Source organism: Plectropomus leopardus, chromosome 20, assembly GCF_026936395.1.
Source record: "Plectropomus leopardus strain MGB_pleo_1.0 chromosome 20, ASM2693639v1, whole genome shotgun sequence".
In the NCBI taxonomy this organism is placed as follows: domain Eukaryota; kingdom Metazoa; phylum Chordata; class Actinopteri; order Perciformes; family Serranidae; genus Plectropomus; species Plectropomus leopardus.
The window spans coordinates 21,047,925-21,068,159 of NC_142195.1; the positions used below are offsets into that span (position 1 = coordinate 21,047,925).

At 36.8% G+C, this 20,235-nt stretch overlaps 4 protein-coding genes and 1 long non-coding RNA gene across 6 annotated transcripts in view; 2 read left to right on the plus strand and 3 right to left on the minus strand.

The window, feature by feature from the left end:
* LOC148186215 (katanin p60 ATPase-containing subunit A-like 2) overlaps nt 1-10,306 on the minus strand; it is a 28,124-nt gene extending 17,818 nt beyond the window's left edge. The window contains exons 1-5 of the mRNA XM_088071348.1: nt 10,134-10,306; nt 9,683-9,781; nt 8,723-8,831; nt 8,391-8,479; nt 8,192-8,283 (exon numbers count right to left, since the gene is read on the minus strand). Coding sequence (XP_087927474.1) covers nt 8,192-8,283; nt 8,391-8,479; nt 8,723-8,831; nt 9,683-9,781; nt 10,134-10,163 — 419 coding nt within the window. The 5' untranslated portion in view covers nt 10,164-10,306. The remainder of the gene's footprint in view (nt 1-8,191; nt 8,284-8,390; nt 8,480-8,722; nt 8,832-9,682; nt 9,782-10,133) is intronic.
* hdhd2 (haloacid dehalogenase-like hydrolase domain containing 2) overlaps nt 1-10,424 on the plus strand; it is a 54,531-nt gene extending 44,107 nt beyond the window's left edge. Inside the window, exon 9 of the mRNA XM_088071346.1 lies at nt 6,920-10,424. Coding sequence (XP_087927472.1) covers nt 6,920-7,023 — 104 coding nt within the window. The 3' untranslated portion in view covers nt 7,024-10,424. The remainder of the gene's footprint in view (nt 1-6,919) is intronic.
* Nucleotides 10,425-10,427: 3 nt separating this feature from the next.
* LOC121959621 (katanin p60 ATPase-containing subunit A-like 2) overlaps nt 10,428-20,235 on the minus strand; it is a 53,401-nt gene continuing 43,593 nt past the window's right edge. The window contains exons 3-6 of the mRNA XM_042509035.2: nt 12,590-12,642; nt 11,603-11,754; nt 11,482-11,507; nt 10,428-11,212 (exon numbers count right to left, since the gene is read on the minus strand). Of these exons, the coding sequence (XP_042364969.2) occupies nt 11,129-11,212; nt 11,482-11,507; nt 11,603-11,754; nt 12,590-12,642 (315 nt within the window). The 3' untranslated portion in view covers nt 10,428-11,128. The remainder of the gene's footprint in view (nt 11,213-11,481; nt 11,508-11,602; nt 11,755-12,589; nt 12,643-20,235) is intronic.
* LOC148186216 (uncharacterized) lies at nt 14,055-14,888 on the plus strand. Of its 2 annotated transcripts, XR_015775233.1 has the most exons (3): nt 14,071-14,306; nt 14,487-14,640; nt 14,754-14,888. It is a non-coding gene; the product is annotated as an uncharacterized LOC148186216 (long non-coding RNA). The 2 variants fall into 2 exon arrangements; XR_015775232.1 differs by having other exon boundaries at nt 14,055-14,640.
* sigmar1 (sigma non-opioid intracellular receptor 1) lies at nt 14,884-19,992 on the minus strand. The gene is made up of 5 exons (XM_042509036.2): nt 19,705-19,992; nt 19,501-19,552; nt 18,031-18,179; nt 17,680-17,772; nt 14,884-17,408 (listed from the first exon to the last, which is right to left on the minus strand). The coding sequence occupies exons 1-5, from the start codon at nt 19,847-19,849 to the stop codon at nt 17,179-17,181; spliced, it is 669 nt and encodes a 222-aa protein (XP_042364970.1). The 5' UTR covers nt 19,850-19,992; the 3' UTR covers nt 14,884-17,178.

Sequence of the window (20,235 nt, forward strand, 5' to 3'; positions counted from 1 at the left end):
TGCTTCTTCTGTCATTTTTTCAACATGCTAAATTATGGTGTTTTATGCAATTTTTGCAATATCCTATGCTATGGTGTTACTTAGCATGCTATTTTGTATGCTTTAAGTTTGTTTTTAGCATTTTTTTGGAAATGTCATATTTTGACATTTTTGCCATACTATAGCCTTGCTTCTTTGGTCATTTTTTCAACATGCTAAATCATGGTGTTTTAGGCTATTTTTGCAATATCCTATGCTATGGCGTGACTCAGCATGCTATTTTGTACGCTTTAAGGTGGTTTTTCGCATTGTTTACGAAATGTCACTTTTTGACATTTTTGCCATACTATAGCCTTGCTACATTTGTCAGTTTTTCAACATGCTAAATTATGGTGTTTTTTTGGGCTATTTTTGCAATATCCTATGCTATGGCATGACTCAGAATGCTATTTTTAGCAGCTTTAAGGTGGTTTTAGCATTTTTTTGGAAATGTCATATTTTGACATTTTTGCCATACTATAGCCTTGCTTCTTCTTGGTCATTTTTCAACATGCTAAATTCATGGTGTTTTAGCTATTTTTGCAATATCCTATGCTATGGCGTGACTCAGCATGCTATTTTGTACGCTTTAAGGTGGTTTTAGCATTTTTGAAATGTCATATTTTGACATTTTGCCATACTATAGTCTTGCTTCTTTGGTCATTTTTCAACATGCTAAATTATGGTGTTTGGCTATTTTGCACATATCCTATTCTGTGGGCGTGACTCAGCATGCTATTTTGTATTGCTATAAGGTGGTTTTAGCGACTTGTTTGGAAATGTCATATTTTGACATTTTGTTACTACTATGCTTCAGCTTTGTGGTCATTTTTCAACATGCTAAATTATGGTGTTTTGGCTGTTTTGCAACATATCCTATGCTGTGCGTGTGACTCAGCATGTGCTATTTTGCATACTTTTAAGGTGGTTTTAGTATTGTTTTACATAATATCACTTTTTGACTTTTTTGCCTTACTATAGCCTTGCTTCTTCTGTCATTTTTCAACATGTTAAAACATGGTGTTTTTTTAACACTTTTGCAACATCCTATGCTATGGCAGTAGCTCAGCATGCCATTTTGCACCTTGCACGCTTTTAAAATTGGTTTTTAGCATTTTTTGAAATATGCTATTTTGACATTTTTTCCTATACTATAAGCCTTGTTTCTTCTGTCATTTGTTTTTTAACATGCTAAGTTATGGTATTTTTTGGCTATTTTTGCAACATCACTTTGCTATGGCGTGCCATCTGGCATGCTATTTTTGTCTCTGCGCTTTAAGGTGGTTTATTAGCATTTTTTTGGTAAATGTCATATTTAACATTGTTTGCCATACTATAGCCTTTGCTTTTCGGTCATATTTTTTCAACATGTGCTAAATTATGGTGTTTTTGGCTATTTTGCAACATCCTATGGTATGGCGTGACTCAGCATGCTATTTTGTACGCTTTTAAAGAGTGGTTTTAGCATTTTTTTGGAACATGTCATATTTTGATATTTTTGCTGAGACTATAGCCTTGTTCTTTTTGGTTATTTTTTCAACATGCTAAATTATGGTGACTCAGGCTATTTTGCAATATCTCTATGCTGTAGTTACTCAGCATGCTATTTTTGCACGCTTTAAGGTGGTTATTAGCATTGTTTACGCAATGTCATATTTTGACATTTTGCCATACTATAACACCTTCTTTGGCTATATATTTTTTCAACATATAAATTATAAGGTATTTTTGGTCATTTTGCAATATCCTATGCTATGATAAGTACTCAGCATGCTATTTTATGCTACGTTTTAAAAATTGGTTTTTTCAGCTTTTCTTGGAAATGTCATATTTTGACATTTTTGCCATACTATAGCCTTGCTCTTTGGGTTATTTTTTCAACATGCAATTTTATGGTGTTTTTGAACGTTTTTGCAACATCCTATGCTATGGCGTGTCTCAGCATGCTTTTTTAAGTGGTTTAATTTGGTTTTCAGCATTTTTTTGGAAATGTGAAATCTTGATTTTTTTTGCCATATATAACCTTGACTTTTCGGTCATTTTTTGAACATGCTAAATAATGACATGAAATTAAAACAGCCAGACACCCATAAAATAGCTTGTTGAAAAAATCACTAAAATAGCAATGCTATAGTATGGGAAAAATGTCAAAATGTGATATTTCTAAAAAAAAGAAAATGCTGAAAACCACATTAAATCGCATAAAATCGCATGCCGAGATACAGCTAAAAACCCTTAATGGAGCATGTTGGAAAAATGACTGAAAGAGAAAGGTTATAGTATGGCAAAAATGGCAAAACATGACATTTCCAAAAAAATTCTGAAAATCACATTAAACCACATAAACAAAGAGTATGCTAAGAGACTATACCGCTATAGCATAGAATGTTAACAAAATGGCCAAAATGCCATTATATTGTACGGTTGAAAAAATGACTGAGAAAGCAAGGTTATAATATGGCAAAAATGTCAAAATATGACATTTCCAAAAAATGCTGAAAACCACATCAAGCCACATAAAAGAGCATGTTAAGAGACGCCATAGTTCAAGATGTTGCAGAAATGGCCAAAAAAAACATTATATTGCATGTTGAAAAAATCAATGAAAAAGCAAGGCAAAAATGTCAAAACATGACATTTCCCAAAAAATGCTGAAAACCCAATTAACCCCCAGAAAAAAGCATGCTGATAGACGCCATAGCATAGGATGTTGCAAAAACAGCCAAAAACACCAAAATATTGCATGTTGAAAAAATGAACGAAACAGCAAGGCTATAGTATGGCAAAAATGTCAAAATATGACATTTTTAAAAAATGCTGAAAACCACATTAAACTACATAAAAGAGCATGCTGACACACGCCATAGCATAGGATGTTGCTAAAATAACCAAAAACACCATAATATTGCATGTTGAAAAAATGACCGAGAAAGCAAGGCTGTAGTATGGCAAAAATGTCAAAATATGACATTTCAAAAAAATGCTGAAAACCCAATTAGCCCCCACAAAAGAGCATGCTGATAGAGGCCATAGCATAGGATATTTGCACTGTAGAAACCAAAAAACACCATAAAATTGCATGTTGAATAAATGACCAAAAGAGCAAGGCTATAGTATGGCAAAAATGTCAAAATATGACATTTCCAAAGAAATGCTGAAAACCACATTAAACTCCATAAAAGAGCCGGTTGAGAGTCGCCATAGTATAGGATTTGGCCAAAACGGCCAAAAACACCATGATATTGCATGTTGAAAAAATGACCGAAAGAGCAAGGCTATAATATGGCAAAAATATCAAAATATGACATTTCAAAAAAAATGCTGAACACCCAGTTAACCCCCACAAAAGAGCATGCTGGCATAGGATGTTGCAATAACAGCCAAAAACACCAAAATATAGCATGTTGAAAAAATAAACGAAAGAGCAAGGCTATATAGTATGGCAAAAATGTCAAAATATGACATTTCCAAAAAAATGATAAAAACCACATTAAATCCCATGAAAGAGCATGCTGAGTCACGCCATAGCATAGGATGTTGCAAAAACAGCCAAAAACACCATAATATTACATGTTATTGAAAAACTGACGAAGGAAGCATGAAGCTATAGTTTATGCTGGCAAAAAATGCCAAGTATAACCATCTTTCCAAAAAAAATGCTGAAACCACATTAAGCACACCATAAAAGAGCATACTGAGACACGCCATAGCATAGGATGTTGCTAAAACAACCAAAAACACCATAATATTGTGTATTGAAAAAATGACAGCGAAAGCAAGGCTATAGAATGGCAAAAATGTCAAAATATGACATTTCCAAAAAAATGCTGAAAACCACATTAAACCACACCAAAGAGCATGTTGAGAGACGCCATAGCATAGGATGTTGCAAAAACGACCAAAAAAAACCCATAAAATAGCATGCTGAAAAATGACAGAAAAAACAAGGCTATAGTATGGCAAAAATGTCAAAATATGACATTTCCAAAAAAATGCTGAAAACCACATTAAACCCCATAAAAGAGCATGTTAAGAGAGGCCATAGCATAGGATGTTGCAAAAACAGCCAAAAACACCAAAATATTGCATGTTGAAAAATGACCGAGGAGTACAGGCTATAGGCATAAAATGTCAAAATATGACATTTCCAAAAAGATGCGGAAAACCATATTAAACCACATAAAAGGGCATACTGAGACACGCCATAGCATAGGATGTTGCAAAAAGCATTAACATAAAAGGCAAAAAATATTGTATGTTAGAAAAAATTACGCTGAGAAAGCAAGGCTATAGTATATAACAAAAATATGCCAAAATAAACATTTCCAAAAAAAACTGAATAACCCACTATCTACAGAAAAGAGCATGCTGATAGAGGCCATAGCATAGGATGTTGCAATAACTGCCAAAAACACCAAAATATTGCATGTTGAAAAAATGAACGAAAGAGCGAGTCTATAGTATGGCAAAAATGTCAGAATATGACATTTCCAAAAAAATTCTGAAAACCACATTAAACCACATAAAACAGCATACTGAGACACGCCATAGCATAGGATGTTGCTAAAAAACAAAACAAAACACCATAATGTTGCATGTTGAAAAAATGACTGAGAAAGCAAGACTATAGCATGGCAAAAATGTCAGAATATGACATTTCCAAAAAAATGCTGAAAACCACATTAAACCACATAAAACGGCATACTGAGGCACGCCATAGCATAGGATGTTGCTAATAAAAAAAAACCCAAAAACACTATAATATTGCATGTTGAAAAAATGACCGAGAAAGCAAGACTATAGTATGGCAAAAATGTCAGAATATGACATTTCCGAAAAAATGCTGAAAACCCAATTAGCCCACAGAAAAAAGCATGCTGATAGACGCCATAGCATAGGATGTTGCAAAAACAGCCAAAAACACCAAAATATTGCATGTTGAAAAAATGAACGAAACAGCAAGGCTATAGTATGGCAAAAATGTAAAAATATGACATTTCCAAAAAGATGCTAAAAACCATATTAAACTGCATAAATGGGCATGCTGAGACACGCCATAGCATAGGATGTTGCAAAAACGGCCAAAAAGGCTAAAATATTGCATGTTGAAAAAATGACCAAAAAAGTAAGGCTATAGTATGGCAAAAATGTCAAAATATGACGTTTCCAAAAAAATGATAAAAACCACATTAAATCCCATGAAAGAGCATGCTGAGTCACGCCATAGCATAGGATGTTGCAAAAACAGCCAAAAACACCATAATATTGCATGTTGAAAAAATGACCGAAGGAGCAAGGCTATAGTATGGCAAAATGTCAAAATATGACATTTCCAAAAAGATGCGGAAAACCATATTAAACCACATAAATGGGCATGCTGAGACACGCCATAGCATAGGATGTTGCAAAAACGGCCAATAAAGGCAAAAATATTGCATGTTGAAAAAATTACCGAGAAAGCAAGGCTATAGTATGGCAAAAATGTCAAAATATGACATTTCCAAAAAAAATGCTGAAAACCCAATTAGCCCACAGAAAAGAGCATGCTGATAGAGGCCATAGCATAGGATGTTGCAATAACTGCCAAAAACACCAAAATATTGCATGTTGAAAAAATGAACGAAAGAGCGAGTCTATAGTATGGCAAAAATGCCAAAATATGACCTTTCCAAAAAAATGCTGAAAACCACATTAAACAACATAAAAGAGCATACTGAGACACGCCATAGCATAGGATGTTGCTAAAACAACCAAAAACACCATAATATTGCATGTTGAAAAAATGACAGCGAAAGCAAGGCTATAGTATGGCAAAAATGCCAAAATATGACATTTCCAAAAAGATGCTAAAAACCATATTAAACTGCATAAATGGGCATGCTGAGACACGCCATAGCATAGGATGTTGCAAAAACGGCCAAAAAGGCTAAAATATTGCATGTTGAAAAAATGACCAAAAAAGTAAGGCTATAGTATGGCAAAAATGTCAAAATATGACGTTCCCAAAAAAATACTGAAAATCACATTAAACCACATAAAAGAGCATGTTGAGAGTCACCATAGCATAGGATTTTGCAAAAACAGCCAAAAACACCATAATATTGCATGTTGAAAAATCGACCGAAAGAGCAAGGCTATAGTATGGCACAAATGTCAAAATATGACATTTCAAAAAAAAAAAAAAATGCTGAAAACCACATTAAACCACATAAAAAAAGCATGATGAGAAACGCCATAGCCCAAGATGTTGCAAAAGCAGCCAAACACACCATAATAAAGCATGTCAAAAAAACTGCCCAAAATGCAATTCTATAGTAAGGCAAAAATGTCAAAATATGAATTTTCCAAATAAATTCTGAAAACAGCATAAAATAGCATGCAAAGACACACCATAGTATAGAATGTTGCAAAAACGGCCAACAACACCCTAATAAAGCACGTCATAAACATTGCCCAAAATGCAATAATGCCCAAAAGGCAAAAATGTCAAAATATGACTTTTCCAAAAAAATGCTGAAAACAGCATAAAATAGTATGCAAAGGCATGCGATAGGATAGAATGTTGCAAAAACGGCCAAAAACACCATAATAAAGCATGTCAAAGAAACGACCGGAAATGTGGTCTTGTCAAAGTGCTTTATTATTTAGTGCTATGACAGGTCTCTGCATGTTATTTTATGCTGTTTTCAGCATTTTTTAGTTTAGTTTTTAGTTTTCGCGATATCATAGAATTGCATTTTGGGACATTTTTTTTCAAAAATATTGAAAAAAAAGCTCATAGTGTAGCAGAACCATCAAAGCAGAATGGAAACATCTTACTATAGCATGTCGTACAACAAAGCAAGCAAAAGTCATAGCACAGAATGTTGTAGTCATTTTCTATGTTTTGTTGTCCTCTTAGGTAAATACAGAGAAGGAGATGAGATGAAAATCAGCCCTCCTCCCCACATGACCTGTGATACTTTTCCAGAAGCTGTCGAACACATCTTGAAGAACCTCCTATGAAACAAAAGTCCTCTTCAACTGCATTTTTTGACAGAAATGTTCTTTTGCAGAAGAAAAAAGTCCAGCTGCAAATTATCTATGTAATAGAGTTTTGATGTTTTAACAGTGCAGAGGAAGATTTTTTCCCCTTTTCACCTCAACCTGATTGGGAAAACATAAGCACTCTCTAATTTTGAACATCTGTCTGATTTCAGCAAAATCGAAAAGATAGGTTAACACAAAAATGTCAACTTTACTGTGTATTGTTGTGTTTAAAAGGTAAAAGAAAAAAATTTAGTTTTGAAATCCCAACCACCTATTAGGGCATTAAGAAATGTGTTGTAATTATTCTATCAATGAGTTATAAATGAGAATATAGAAAAAAAACATTTAGCTGGTCTTGTGTATTATTTAGCTGTGATCATAATAATTGTTAAAAAAAATGCAAAACAGTGAAAAACTTAAAAAAAGATTTTTTACAGAAAGAAGGAACAGTATAATATATGCTCCAAAATACCACAAAAGATCTATTGCATATCGTTGTATGTCGTTCAAAATAGCGTCAAAAAGTCATACTATAGCATGTGGTCCAAAATCTTACAAAAAAGTCATATTATAGCATGTTGTCCAAAATAGCATCAGTCATACTGAAGCATGTCATCCAAAATAGCACCAAAAAATTATACTATAACTTGTGGTCCAAAATGCAGCCAAAAAGTCATACTATAGCATGTGGTCCAAATGCGCCAGAAAGTCATACATTAGTATGTGGTCCAACATAGCGCCAAAAACTCATATTGTAGCATGTGATCCAAAATAGCACCAAAAAGTCATACTATAGAATGTCATCCCAAATTGTGACAAGAAGTCATACTAGCATGTTTTCCAAAATGGCACTTCTTGCACGTGATGGAAAAATGCACAAAAAGTTTGGTCCAAAATAGCATTAAAAATTCATAATATAGCTTGTCTTCCAAAAATGCGCCAAAAAGTCATACTACAGCATGTCTTTCAAAAAGCCACAAAAAAGTCATACTATAGCATATTGGTCAAAATACCACCTATAGTGCGTGATTGAAAAACGCACAAAAAGTCATACTATAACATGTTGTCCAAAATAGCATAAAAAGTTTATACTACAGTATGTGAAAAAAAAGAAAATCATTAACCACTTTTTGGTTTAGCTCACCCTATGTTGGTTCCTCTCTGGCCCATCACTGACTCCAGTTCATCAAGGAAGATGGTAGATGGGGCGTGGTACCTGGCAAGCTCAAAGAGGACCTGCAGACATATAGGCACAATTACACAAAACCAAACTACCAAAAAAACTGCAAAGAATAGAAGACGATGTATGTAACATAGGTAAACTGTTACATATAATAACCTACCATGGCCAGCTTCCCAGAGTTCCCTTTCCATTTGCTGACGATGCTGGATGCTGAAATGTTGAAGGTCGCCTTGCACTCTGTAGCCACAGCTATGGTCGAGGACCCATGGAAAAAAAAAAAAGACTCTTACCTGAAGTTTTTCATACATATCAACATAAAATTTCCATTCAAGCATAATTTCATAATAATTTCAGCTAGCTGGCACACGGGAAGGTATCCATGACTTTCCTAGATTTTTCAATGATTTTTACTATAACCATGACTTTTCCAGGCATGGAAAATGTGATCTTAAAATTCCATGACTTTTCCAGGTTTTCCATGAGTGTGGGAACCTGTTTTTGGGGGGTAGGTTTTGCAAACAGCACTGGAAATCCTGCCTGGAAGGCCATAGAGCAGCACGCCCTTCCATGGACACAGGATGCCTGTAAACAGCTGGGGGCACTGTAATGAGAGAGAGACAGAGAGAGAGAGAGAGAGAGAGAAAGTATAAAACAAAAACTACAGCACAGACAAACCTTTAGTAAATCACATAATTCAATGTGAACATATTTTATAGCTGCGAATACTATCTTCCAGAGACAAAACATACATTTTCATTTTATTTGCAGACCAATCAGAAGCTGGGCTGTGTGCAAAGAAAGTGGATTTGCTTGATGTATAGCTGAGTCAGTGCTGCAAATACCACACGCTGCCTATTAGTCTTTTGTCTTTTGTAGTTGGCAGAGTCTGAGTCAAATCACCAAACTGACCTTATACCCCAGAAAATGAATAATAATGAAGACAGAAGATGGGGATTGTGGGAAGGTGGAGGTGCCATGTTATTCAGTAAAACAGGCCGGCAGAATAGAGGAGAGCGGCATCAGTCCTCATCTTCGTCTGTAAATGTCAAGAGGATGCAGACAACCTGATTTGTTGTCATCATATCCATGAGAGGTGATAATGATAGAAATGTATGTGTGTGTATTTTCTGTGTCCTCCACCAATGTGTATTTGTGCCATGTTTTATTTGTGCATGCAGTCTTTGTATGCAGTGGCAAAATTGTGTGAATATGGCTGTGTATATAAATTCTACTTGGAGTTTCACGTGTATGTGTTCCCGCTTCCCTGCCTATCTATCCATCTGTGTATGTGTGTGTTATCATATTATCCAAGATATAGATTTAATGTCAGCCTAACAGACTGGCCTGACCCTGCTGCCCTCCTTCTCTTTAAGCCCTTTAAAGGAGATGTATTCAGAATCGAAGACGGGTGACCGCAGCTGAAATACCAGCGTGCCCAGGCAGCGGCAGCACCTTAATGGGATAGACGACGGCCTCTTTGACTAATCGCTTTGCGTCCTCCAGGCTGATGATGTCCTCCCACCGCACGTTGGGGCTGTGCAAATAGATGTCCTTTAGGGGTGAACACACACACAAACACACAGAATGAAGGATGCATGTGGCAGCTTGAAACAGACACATGCACACATATCTTGCTGCGATTAGGCTTGTGTAAATAGGTGTCCTTTAAAATGAACTATCAGATAAGCAAAATGGACCTGGGCCTTCATTAATAAAGAAGATCAATCTGCACACAACAAAGCTCTTCACTGCTCTCTCGTGGACACTTTTGGTATCAGAAGAAGAGCATATCACTTAAGCATATTTTCACAAGCAGGAGCCACAAGTCAAGATAAAATCAGCCTCCCTACATGTTTTGAGCATGTGTGTTTCATACAGTATTGTATTTGAGTGTGCAAAGTACCCTGCTGACGATTGCAGCCAGTTCTCTCATCCCACTGCTCGTTCCAGAAAAATCACTGAGGGGTTCAGCAGCCGCTTCTGCAACACAGCATCATTGTTATTATTGGTGGTATCATTTGATATGATTGTTCTCATGAGTTTTGTGCCATTCAAATGTTATATATTTTTGCATGTTTCACAGACTTACCGTGTGGTCTGAGTCGCAGCCAGCTCCGTTGACAATGTCGTGGATTGAAACTTTTTTTTTTTACTGATTAACCTGTTGTTTTTTGTTGATTAACTGATCAGTTGTTTGGTCTATAAAATGTCAGAAAATAAAAAATAAAAAATGCTGATCAAAACCCATGATGACGTTCTCCTTGTTTTGTCTACACCCCTAAGATATTCAGTTTACTGTCACAGATGAGCAAATACAAACTAAACTGAAAGATGATTTATTTTTTTAATCAATATGAAAGGCTGTGTGCATATTTTTTTGTGTATGCCGTGTATTACTGATGGACTTGGCATTGTCTGCTATTCACGTCTACCACCAAAACATAAAAGTGCTGGTTTAGGTAGGGTGACCTCAGTAACTCAGAACAAGTGAGGACAAAAACAAAACCAAAAAACAAGAAAACCAACAGATTTCCCAAGATCAGTATACATAAAAAAAAAAAAAGTATATCAAGATGCGGGATATTATTTCTGTAAAACTGGATGGTGGTTGGAATTTGCTGATCATTTCTAGTTTTACTAGATGAGGTCTAGTAATGCCTGAAATGTAAAAAACAAAACAAAACTTGACTTTAAAAATAATAATAATTAAAAAAAATAAATTTTAAAAATTATTTATAAATAACAACAGTTACTCCACATTGCCTTTCTGTTCATGGCTGCCTCCCCAGCTGGTTCGTTTCTGATGGAGGAAATGTTTAGACCAAACTCTGATAAAGCTGGAGGAGCAGAAACACAGCCATCAGGATGTCAGAATAACCATCTTTTATTTAAATATCTTCATCTTGGTTGTTCTTCATTTATTGCTATACATTTGTATGTGAACTGGCAGCTGTCTTCTTGGCGGCGTTTCCTGAACAGGGACTCATGAGGGACAAATGAGAGACACAAAAGATATCTCAAGTTCAAGTTCTTTTGTTAATATATGCATGACAATTACAGAGAAAAACAGTAGCTTGCAATAAAAATCTTTTGTCTCAGGCTTCCTCCAACAATGCTAATAATTACTATGTTGTTTTAATTGTTGTTTTTGTTTGATAATTTTGTTTATATTATCAGCATGTATGGAGAGTGTTTGACTATTTAGTTCTGAACATATAAAATAAAAAGGTGTGAGAGATGGAGAGACTCACCTCTTTACCCACCACTTCTTGCATTTCTGATTAAAAGACAACAAAGATTTAATTAGTACATCCTAAAAATGTTAGAATATATGATTTCTGTGTTACTCAGTGTTTAGTTTAAGTCATATACCTTGTTTTTCCATTCTTCTGATAAGTTTGGGATATCTCTCAAACTTGACGCAGTGATAACTCTTGTACTCCAGACTGACGTTATCGCAGACCTTGAACCTTCCCACACCTCCATAAGTCTCCTGGTCCAAGGCCACTGCTGCGGCTATGTAGCTGGTGAATGGACACGCACAAGATTTCTCACACATGCATTTATGTTGGAAAGATCAAAAAGTAACACAAGATCAACTACTGTATGTCTTGGTTGATAAAGTCAGGACATTTTCTGAATAGATACACACACGTATGGCTTTCTGTAGGCCTGTTGACCAAACTGGTACAGCTTTTACACTGCTGTTTAAACCAAGACCAAGTCTAGGCTTAAAATCCAGCAGCATCTCACATGTTATCAAGGGTGTCTGAATTTAATGCTTTATAAGACCATATTAAAATTATTAAAACCAAATTCAAGACTTATTTTTGGAAAAATTGCCTTTTTTCTTATTCAAGCACTGCAGGTAAATAGAAGTACATATGTAGTCCTGTGCAGAGGTAGATTTTAAATAGGAACATGGTCATTAGAGTGAGTTAGACTAATCTACACTTTACCAACAAATAAGTGCAAGAATAAAGTTAAAAAACGAACAAAAAAACAATACCAGGTTCAGTGGCACGTTTAATGATTTGTTACATCATAAATGTGGACTTTCACACAGAAAAGCTCGACTCAGTTGGACAACGGATAAATAAAGTAAGATCAAATGTTTGTGACAATTAAGACCTCAAAAATAAAAAATAAAACTATTTAAAGACTTAAGGCCAATTTATAAAATTGATTTTTTGCATTTTAAGACATTTAAAGACACGCTGTTATCGATAGCTGTCCTGCTCAAAAAAGCCTTCATGTACAGCAAGGTAACCCAAACTGCACTTTTAAAAACATGTACGTTTTGACATGACACTGCACATCATCCACTCATGTGTCTTAATACATCATACTGACCCTTACCCAAGCAGGTGGCGGTAGATGGAGCTGAGGGGGCTTTTCTTCCTCATCTCATCCTGTTGGACAAGAACACAGAGCACAGTGAGCACAAAACCTTGCTTCAGTCAGGGGCATCAGTGGCTGAGTGGATAAAGCAGGTGCCCTATGAATAAAAGCATTGTCCTTGCCACAGTGGCCTCAGGTTCAACTCCCGCTCAGGGCCTTTTGCTGCATGTTGTCCCCACGCTCTCTCCACCTTTCATGCTATTGATCTGTCCTGTCTAATAAAGGCTAATCTTATCATTTACACCTGTGTTTTTGCGACTGACATGTCTTAATGTCCTCTCTTCAAAAGTCCAATTGAGTAGCTTTTCCATATTGTTGCCATTAACTGCGTTAATTTAAAATGTCTGCTGCAGAAAATGTCTAAGTGAAGTACTTCAGAATTGTAAACATATTTATTCCCCTAGTAGTTTACACATGTAAAGAGCATCATATAAGCAGTACATTTCTGAGATGTTAAAGATTTCTATCCAAAAATATCAGGTGATGTGATATTGAATTTGCCCTCTAGAGAGCAGCAAAGAGCTTTGCTGTGAATAAATTGAAGCTTTTCAATAACGAAGGTCCATGGGGTTCTCTTAATGTGTCATTCTAAAGGACACCTAATTATGCAAGCCTAACTGCACATCAATGTGAGTGGGGTGTTTTTATGTATGACTGTTTTTTTACTTGAGTGACGGTCTATCTTGTTTTGCATTATTTTGTGTTGTTTGTATCCATCCCTCACTGTGTGTTTGTGTTTACCTCGAAAAGACATCTATTTGCAAAAGCCAAAGGTGCAGTGGGAGAGCATCATCGGCCTGGAAGACACAAAGCGATTAGTCAAAGAGGCCGTCATCTGTCCCATTAAGGTGCTGCCGCTGCCTGGGCACACTGGTATTTCAACACCGGTCGCCCTGCTTCGATTCTGAATACATCTCCTTTAAAGGGCTTAAAGAGAAGGAGGGCAGCAGGGTCAGACCCGTCTGTTAGGCTGACATTAAATCTATATCTGGGATAATATGGTAACACACACCCACACAGACAGACAGGGACAAAGAAACATCGCAGGGTGGATATATAGTAAACACGCAGGCTGCAAGAACTACACACATACGCTATGATATGCACGCATTCACACACTTGCACCTCTTTGCACACACACATAAGAATTAAGGAAACACACACTTCTATCATCATCAACGGGGCCTCTCGTGGATATGATGACAACAAATCAGGTTGTCTGCATCCTCTTGACATTTACAGACGGAGATGAGGACTGATGGGTCTATCCTTTGTTCTGCTGGCCTGTTTTATTGAATAACACCATCTGTTCACGCTGCATCCTTCCACCTGCCCACAGTCCCTAACCTCATCTCTATTTCATTAACTCTCTGGAGTATATAAGGTCAGTTTTGTGATTTCACTCAGCTTGTGTTTACCAGGCAAAATTACCCTTATGTTTATTTTGCTTTCTTTGCACAACAACGGCCCCTGTGATGGATTAGTCAATGCAGGCAAGTTTGTCAGTTTTTATCAGCAGTAACTTAAAATAACTCACTAAGAGCTGAAAGCAAACATAAAGTTAATATTTAAAGTAAAAAAGAGAGCGCAGGAGTGAAACTTAACTAGCTCAGAAAGTACAGAGAGCTGAATACTAGACTTTAAATACGTCTTTTCTGTTGTCTTCTGCACAGAGGTAAGTTGAGTCTTGTAACACGCTGGTTTCAGGGGGAGAATGTGGGGTCATCTGAGGTTGGATGCATTTGGTGAGTCACTGATATCTGCTTTGAAGCGGTTAGGCACACTTCTGACCCTAATTCAGAGATGGTTTATATCTGGCACTGCTCAGTATGGCTTGGTTATTTTTTTTCCACAGACTCTGTACATGGGATGTGCACAACTGAGCTACTGGGCACCCCGTGGCTTGGCTCTTCTAAACTGATAATGGAAATACAAGTCAGTGTGCAATTGTTTGACCTGGCATGGCCAAAAGCGGCAATGGAAAACAGGAACGATCTGAATTTGAGGGGGTATGCTGCTGGACCTGCTTTATATAAAGAGTGTGCCTAGATAATTTTTACAATGTTGTGCTGTTTAAATAAAATCTATTTTATTTTTAATTTGGTGTCCATGTATTCCGCAGAAAGTCAAACATGTTTTCAGTGGGTGTTGGGAAAACATGTGACCCCGCCCTGGATAAGCGGGTGAAAATGGATGCGTGAATTTTCACTTGATGTGTATGCATTAATAAGTAATAATAAACCAGGCTTGAATAATTTTCCTTCGAAAACATTTATTTTTTCATGGCACTGTCAGTTTTTATCTTTACCTTACAGTAAATTGCACATCCTCTCATCAACATTTCAGGTACAGCAATACCTTTTTTATGTTCTGCCATTCGTTCACAAGACCACACTGCTACTGATGCTGCTGTATATAGACCAAATAACTCCAGTTTGGGTAATTATACTATAATTTCCCACCCACAGAATCCCTATATGATTCTTTGTGGTTTCAGGCATCAGTCTGAAAATAGGCATGTGTCTTTTGAAAGGGTAAAAACTGGAAGGTTGTTGATTCAGAAGCAGTGATTTGCTTGTACAGTACAATTCCAAGTTAAACTAATATCATTTCCAAAAGCTTTGATTTTCTGCAATTTCTTCTCCTCATTACACTGTACTGCAATGTTGAAGTGTAGAGGACAAGGCCCATGGATACCGTTTTGTTTTTGCCCTGTTGGGCTAGTGCAAAGTTCCAGACAATGAACGGAGGCTGAGGACACTATAGCCAAGTGGTCTCAACTAGTCACAGCATGTTATTATTCAAGTTTATCTCTACAACTGAACTTTCAAAATGATTGTGCTGAATCTATTAAGCTCAGAAAACTTTAATCTGTTCTGAATATCGGAAACGGTTTCAGTACTCATTTTCCACAGTATCGATACATTAGTACTGGTTGTACTTTCTCACTCTTTCTTACTGTTAAAACGTTGTTGCTGTCATCTTATACCCTATTTACATAAATATTTTATTAATGAGAAAAATAATACTTGTATGCCCTCACTGCCAGTTTTTTTCTCCATGGTGTTGAATATCTTTTTTTTTTCTGGGTATTGCATTAAAGTAAGAAATTCCAGCATTATAACAACACGCTTCATCAGATACAGTTTTAAAGTCCAATTTTACAAATTTAATCCATCCCATTAAATAAATGGATTAAATGTGTACAATTATAGTATATCACTATTTTCTAAGCCAAATAGGAAATGCACAATCATCCCTAATTTTCCAAAGACATATCTGTTGGTGTTTAACTGCAGCATAGAGTGTTTACAATATGCGGAGTAAATTTACTGCTTTACAGTTTGAAAAAATATCACAGGGTGCCAACTGTTATTGAACTTAATGGATAACCTTCTATCCAAGTTATAAGAGAGAAAAAAGGACCAAACCCGTACACATTAAGCCTCAAAAAGTTTGAGTTTTGAGAAGAAATGTAAAAATTGCAGTCTGTTGTTGCACAGTAACTCTGATGCAGTCAAGCACACATCATGACAGAGTGTCTAGAATCGTTAAAGCACTGCTGTCTCTGAGCTGGTATAAACCTGACCATGACTCAAACTGAGACAGAAAAATGATCCACATTGCACACACATCATCCAGGCAGTACTCTTTCACTATATCCCCGCAGGTTTTTGACATTTTCAAAAATATATATCATAAACAGATCATCAACCATGAGTGAGGGAATAGAGCCAAAAGTCAACAGAGGCTTGAACTTTGGAGTAAATTCGCTTCTTGATGCTGGTTTCTGCAATTGGTTTAATTAAGTTAGATCCTCATTTACTGAGAATCCACATGCATAGGAATATGACATGGGTATTTACTAAGAAAATAGTGTGCTTTGGCTTTACATGATATGTTTTGAATTTGTCTTACAAGCCAAATTAAGCATTGCATATTTGTTTTGAAAGTTATTCCTTGGTTTGTGACTTTGCTATCCTTTTTTCGTTTTTAATCACAGCTTCTGAATTTTTGGATCAATGCTTATTTTAAGAAATGATTGATTGCTAGAGAGTTTATACTCAACAGCCTGGTTTCAGATATTATCTCACTATAGCCAGAATAAGAATCTCAAATTTGGCAAACTACTTGCAAAAAAGGTCTTTGGGGCTCCAGACTTTAGGCCAGATCTTAAAAAAAACCTACTGGAGACCTCACAGACTACATAGGCAGTTTGAGCTCTCAGAGGAATGCTTATTTTGTAACGTAAGATTCTGAGTATCACAGAGGGACTCGTGCAGTGGTGCAGCCTTTATGAAGTCGGTGGTAAATGTCGCACTGTTCTTTATGCAGTCTGATGTCACAAGATAAAGCGAATGGAACTCTAGCACTTTATTTTTTGACTTGACAAAAGGCAAGAACTTGAATGTAGTGTACTGATGCAAATTTAGATTGTCAACAATTCCAGGTAAAAGTATTTGAACTTGAATAGCGTAGTATGGAATATCCCCCGTGCTAGATGTTAGTGGTCAGATGCTTACTGTTCCTCTGCGGGCATCCAAGCCTCAGAAAACCCCGGCCTCTGTAAGTAGTGTACCCGCCTCGAGCAGCATACCCTTGACATACACACGTATGGAGTAGAACAATGTGATGAAGTCCTGAGTGCTGAACAGGGTGTCTGCCAGAGCGAATCCAAGCGTGGAGGGGATGAAGCCTCTGCCGTACTCCACCATCCACGTGCCAGCGCTCCATTGGACTGATGTAGCCTCACCTACACCATGTACGATGGAGTCACCTGTGGGGATAATGATTTGTTATGATGCAAAGCTTTACACTGAAACTTGCACTGTTTTTGGTTTTTGAAAGGAGACATAATTTCATTTTTGTGTTATGGAAGTGCATAATGCAGATGAAAAATAGTCTTAAGTCTGAATAAAAAATAAATAAATAAAACACTACGTATATCTGTCATTCAGAGAAGTTCACCACATAAATTTAGGATAGAGAGAAAAACATTAACTCACAAACAAAATATACATACATATAAAAATGTGTTAAGGTATTACCTGGGTAGTATATTTCACTCTTGGTCGTCCCCTCCTTCCACTGTCTGAAGGTCCCGGATATGATGGTGTCAGAAATTTCGGCCCAGTACCGACCTGACAGCAGAAGAGAGAAGACTTTTCTGTTGCTAGGGGACTAGCTTTGGTCCCCGTTTATTTCCTGTCAGCTACCAAGGTTGCTAGTAGTAGCATTGTCGTCCTCCTCAATATAATTTAAGTATTTTAAGAATGGATAATACATTCGTTTTATTTTGATAATTGTTTCCTCTAAAGAAACCTTTTAATTTAGCAATTTAGTACGACAAAATCACAGCATGACAAACAGACAGACTTTCAGCCCCCTTCATTCCTCACCTGAGTGTCCTCCTGTGTCCACTGCAGTACCAAACAGCAGCAGGTACTCTGTGAGTGAGGCGTGGAGGACGCACATGGAGCCCATCCACCCTCCGGCGTTCACAAACACCCACTGCAAGTCCTCATCTGGCAGGATATGGCCAGGATACCTAGTTTAGGAACACTTAGTTAGCTGTTTTTTTTTTAAGCTCACAACACTACTTACCACCGTAAAAAATGACTTTAACACAAATTCACAACAGAAAGAGGAATGAAAAACTACCTAGGAGGAGTGATTGATGATAATTATGAAATTATGAAGGGCAGTATCCACTATTTACTGACTTTATTTAGACTAAATCATTACTGGCTTCATCGGGAGAAAAAAAGAAAAACAAATAATTAGATGTAGTTTTCCTGCAAGGCAGAATAGCTAAGGGTCTGTTATATATGAGGAGGGATGCAGTGGTGCATTAAAAAAGTGAGGTATGTCAAATATTTTTGAGCACTTGGGGGAACTTATGTTTCTTATTTTGACTTAGTGGAGGGGCATACAAATTTAAGTGGCTGTATCTATTTTTTTGATTTTTAAGAAATTATCATTATATTTTATAATTATCTGACAATCCCTGGACTCATAATGCGGGACAAACACTTCAGTCAGAAAAAAACAAACAAAAATCTGAGTTTAAAATTGTGATATTTCATAAATATCACTTTATTCTACATGTCTCATTTAAAATTTTGCCATAAAACCCAAAACAGTTTAGACAAATTAACCAGCACGCAGGACAAGAGTGAAAAACTGGGGCTTTTTTTTGTCAACTCCTGGATTTCTTCCTCAACTTTAACTCTCAAACATCAAAGAGTGTATGGTGAAAGGGTGGTCATGCATTTCCCCGTCACTCAAGGAGAAAACATTAATATCAGGGTGTTTAGAAATCCCGAAGCTATGTTTTTGAAATCTGTCATAAATTCAGGCGCACCTCTTTCTATTAAACTCACTTACTGTAGTGCACAGCACGCACCACCTGAGCTGTCTCCGTGCTCTACTGGGGGGGTATACTATGAAGCCAGATTAGTGCCTTAGCAGGGTCTGTTGAGTCTAAAGCCAGGGATTCATGTACTACGAAGTGGCTCTTTTTTAACCTGACTGGCTTTAAAACCACAGATCACGTTTTACAATAACAGATCACTATGTTTTTAATCAGGATTATGTTGTTTTCACATTAAATGTGATATAATTCCTTCAAATCATATCATACCGTTACCACTACTTATGTTTAGGATATGCTTCTTTCTGATTTGCTAAAGTCTGTTTTTACACAGCTGGTATATTAGAGCTGATACATTAGTCTGTACAATTTTACATACAAGCAACCAGATATGTCCCGGTTGTATATCTGTTTAAAATAACATTGAACTAGTTACAGCTTTCATACTAGTAAGTTTCTGAATGGATTTCTGATGCAAAATATTGCAGTTGTTTACCTCTTCCTGAGCTCCACCACCACTTTGGAGAAGGCCTGCTCATGGTCCTGTCCTGAAAACAGACATTTACGGCTTATGGAAGGCAGGGAGGAGGGCTATTTGAACTACAAACAAGGGTGCATTCCTGCTTTAAGGTGCATTTGTGTAAACTGCCGATTGGTATTGTTATAATTTAAATGAGAAACTCCTCATTAGCAAACTCACCTGCGTACTGTTTGGCTAATTTGGCGACGTCTTCCTTGTTGAAAACGTACTGTTTGGTGGCCATCCAATGCCGCAGCAGCAGCACGGCGAGGACGGTGACTGCGGCGAACAGGAACAGTCTTAAACACGTTTTAACTACAGACATGGTTGAAACAGACAGACACACAGCAGCAAATGTGACTATACGTGCACACAGAGGCGGACAGGCTGTTTCAAACACGCCATGGGGAGAGGAGTAGTGGAGCAAAGGCAACAGACTGCTTCTTCCTGGTCAGGTGGGGGCGGGAACGGCGGGAAGTCACAGTTCAGCCAATCAGGTGACGAGTCGACAGCAACTTCAGGGTTGCCAGCACATTGCAAAATCCCCCTTTTGATTGTTTTTTAATTATTTTGCATATTCACATAAAAGTAGTCTCCAAAAATACATTTTTAAAAGGATGCATTTAAAGTAAACCTTTTAAATTCATGTTATTTCTTTTTGTTGTTGTTTTTACCCTATTTTTTGTCTTTTTTAAAGGTTTGTCAGTATAC